The following is a 3,412-nucleotide window of genomic DNA, read 5'->3' as shown; positions in this document are numbered from 1 at the left end:
GGGGAGATAGTGATTTATTCACAGGAAAGGATGTCAGCAACATTGTGTCCTTGTTCCTTGTTTCTATCTCCAAGTAAATTCTTTCACTTCACCCTCCCATCTCCACATCTTCCCCCTAAAAAACGAAAAGATAAAAAAGACCGCCTGGTGCCAGCATGACTTCATTAGGATGTGTCTCAGCTTCATTGCCTCCATTCTCCATGGTAGGGTTGAGCCACCAGCCAGAACCATTAACATGCTAATGTCAGAGACTGGAAAACAGATTCTGTTTGTCCCACTGGCTGGCTTCCCTTTTCTTCCCACTGCTCAGCCAAGAGGCCCAGAACATCAGGGGGCCCCTCAGCTACTACCGAGGTACTCACCCTGTTCCCACCCTCATTTCCACTCTTAGCTTGTATGAGTAGTAACAGAAATCATGACTGGACTCAAATTGAGGCTGGAAAGAAGCATCTCAGCCCTCAGCACAGCACAGCTTTTGAGTGTATAGATAATACCATCCTTGCTCTATCTCCTCAAACATTGTTTCTTGGGGTACTGTAAATGGGACTCAGTCTGCCGAAGGATGTGGGCATTATTTCTAGTTGCTAAAGAAAGAAGAGCAACCCAGGAGGACAAGATGCAGGAATTAAACCAATCACCTCTACCTTCAATCTTTAATCCATCCTGGGAATGGGAAGCTGCATGGCATAATAGAGGGAGGGAAGTGGCAGAAAGCACTGGATTTGAATAGGTTTGGAGTCAAACAGAGCTGACTCTGCTACTCACTAACTAAACCTTCACTTCTCTGAACCTTAATTTCACTATTTGCAAAATGGACCTAATTGTGTTTATATCATATGGGTATCGTGAAAATTAAAGGAGATAATGGATATCAAGTTTTGGGGTGTGGCAGTGCTCATATGTAATAGATCCATTCCCTACCTCAGCACAAGTACTTTGTGCAGAGAGATGCTGACATTACTTCTTGACCACTGCCCAAGTGTGTGTGTATGGTGTTTTTTTTTGTTGTTGTTTTTTGTTTTTTGTTTTCTGTTTTTGTTTTTGGGGTTTTTTTTGCCAGATCTTGGATACTTTTTGTCCTTTAAGGTCAGGTGCCAAGTTGCCTCCATTTTTGTGTCCTCTGTGTCTGGCATAGGGTAGGCATTCAATTAGTGGTTGTTTTGTGTTTTCTCTTCCAGGTGGTGAAAACTATTGGCCTGCGGGAAGTTTGGTTCTTTGGTTTGCAATACCAGGACACTAAGGGTTTCTCCACTTGGCTGAAACTCAATAAGAAGGTAACCGCTTACCCCACTCTCAGGTTTGGAATTTGTTCCTCTGCCAGGTCTTGCTCAGGGGGGTAACATGTGTTAGCTGGCAAATCCAGCGTATCTATGGCTGTGTTTTTCACTGGGTGGTCTGTTGGTCACTGGATCAGAATAAGAGTAGAGGACTCAGCCAAGGCAAAGCTCTTGCTCTGTCTCTACTTTGACCTCTCACAGTAAGAATGGCCAAGGTCCAAGGAGGAAGGGACCTTTTCCTTCCCACTAGCATTTTCTTGAACTTTGAATTGTTTTAGACCGTAGCCTTTAGCAGTTCTTTAGGGGGAGATTGGTATCTTTTTTTCCCTCCTAAACTCAAGGGGTTTGGGAGATTTGTTAAAAAAAGAGAGTTGCAGACTTTTGAACTGGAATCTCAGAGGTCTTATAACCTTATTTTGTCTCTTCTCCAACCTGTCAACTGATGCCTGAACCACATACAGATCTTCTTTCTTGATTTTCTATCTCAATTGATCTCCAAATGGGATGAACTGAGTATAGGTCCATTCAAGCTCTCCACCTCCAAGTAGCATCTCTGCAGGAACATGGAAATCCTTCATCTCAATATCCTGAAACTGGCTGACTTTGTCCTTAGAGGTCTCTATACTGTCCTGAGACTTGTTTTCTTGATTGTGTCTAGGGCATGGGTGCCTCACCTTCTGATGGCAGAGTCTTGTTTTCCCAAAGAGTAGAGACTTTTGCTGAACAAATGTGGAAGTGTTAGGAACCAATTTCAGGCTTTCAAAGACAATCTAGTTCTCTTACCTACCCAATTTCCAGGCTTCAGTCATTGTGGAGTTGGAGGAGCCTTAAAAGAGCTTTCTTTAACCTCCCCTTAGAATTTGTGGGCAGTTGTATATATTATCAGATGATGGTGGCTTGGGGGCTTATGATCATCTTTATTTTAGGAAGAACTCCCCAACAGAAAGCAATTATAGACATGGGATTGGGTCCCCAATGAAAGTAATGTCTCTTTTCTGAATTACCAGGAGAGTTGCCACCTATTTTGGGAGGATTAACCAAATTGATGACCTTTCAGTGTCTTCTCCCCACCCTACTTCCACACCTCAAAGTCTGTTTTTCGAGAGCTCATAACTCCTTGCTGCTTCCAGGTGACTGCGCAGGATGTGCGGAAGGAAAGCCCTCTGCTCTTCAAGTTTCGGGCCAAGTTCTACCCTGAGGATGTATCCGAGGAATTGATCCAGGACATCACACAACGCCTGTTCTTCCTTCAAGTGAAGGAGGGCATTCTCAATGATGATATTTACTGCCCACCTGAAACTGCCGTGCTGCTGGCCTCCTATGCTGTCCAGTCCAAGTATGGCGACTTCAATAAGGAAGTCCACAAGTCTGGCTACTTGGCTGGAGATAAGTTGCTTCCACAGAGGTGAGGTGGTGCCTGGCTCTCTGCTCTGGCCAGAGGTGACTGTGGCCCAAGGCTGACCAATTTCTATTACACAGGGACTGCTAGATCTGTTCCTCTCCACTAGGGTCTTTCTGAAGACCATGATGTTATACAAGTCAGAAAAACACATTTGCTTATAACATCATACCCCATTGTTGTTTCTCGGCCTCTCAAAATATAAAAGCTTTTATCTCCCTCTGTTTGCCTGACTATAGAACTTCATTACCCTGGAAAGAGGTTCTTATATGGAGAACAAGAGATGGATTGATTTTCCCTCCTCCCTGGTTCCAATTTTCTCAATTCTTTTCACTTATTTAGACCTTTTATATCACAAGTTCACAGAGGAGAGAAATATGTAAGCCAGAGACATGGGGACCTCAAATGGTCTTTTAATATTGATAACCAGTGTATAGAAATTTTTGCTTTTGTAAACTTCAAAGTCAAATGCTCTCAAACACTAATTATTTTTATTTTAGCATCACAACAATGCATGAAATAAATAAGGCAGACACTATATTTCCTGACTACGGAAATAGAGGGGCAGAGGTGTTCACTCTGACTTTCTCCTATATCCCACAGCTCATTTGAGGCACAACCAGGTCTGGAACCCTTGTCTCTTGACTTTTTAACATGGAATTTTTTTCCCTACTGCATCCAATGGCAATTTTTATAGGTTTTTGAAGTGGAAGGAAAACACTACTTCATTCTGGGA

The 3,412-nt window shown here is 43.1% G+C and overlaps 1 protein-coding gene across 1 annotated transcript in view; it reads left to right on the top strand.

The window, feature by feature from the left end:
* The first annotated feature begins 864 nt into the window (after positions 1-864).
* Positions 865-3,412, top strand: part of MSN (moesin) — a 14,965-nt gene continuing 12,417 nt past the window's right edge. Inside the window, exons 1-4 of the mRNA XM_039851455.1 lie at positions 865-931; positions 1,087-1,274; positions 2,408-2,682; positions 3,280-3,299. Coding sequence (XP_039707389.1) covers positions 865-931; positions 1,087-1,274; positions 2,408-2,682; positions 3,280-3,299 — 550 coding nt within the window. The remainder of the gene's footprint in view (positions 932-1,086; positions 1,275-2,407; positions 2,683-3,279; positions 3,300-3,412) is intronic.

This window comes from Pteropus medius, unplaced genomic scaffold, assembly GCF_902729225.1.
Source record: "Pteropus medius unplaced genomic scaffold, Ma_sr-lr_union100, whole genome shotgun sequence".
Classification (NCBI taxonomy): Eukaryota; Metazoa; Chordata; class Mammalia; order Chiroptera; family Pteropodidae; genus Pteropus; species Pteropus medius.
This window is presented reverse-complemented; position numbering and strand designations above follow the sequence as displayed.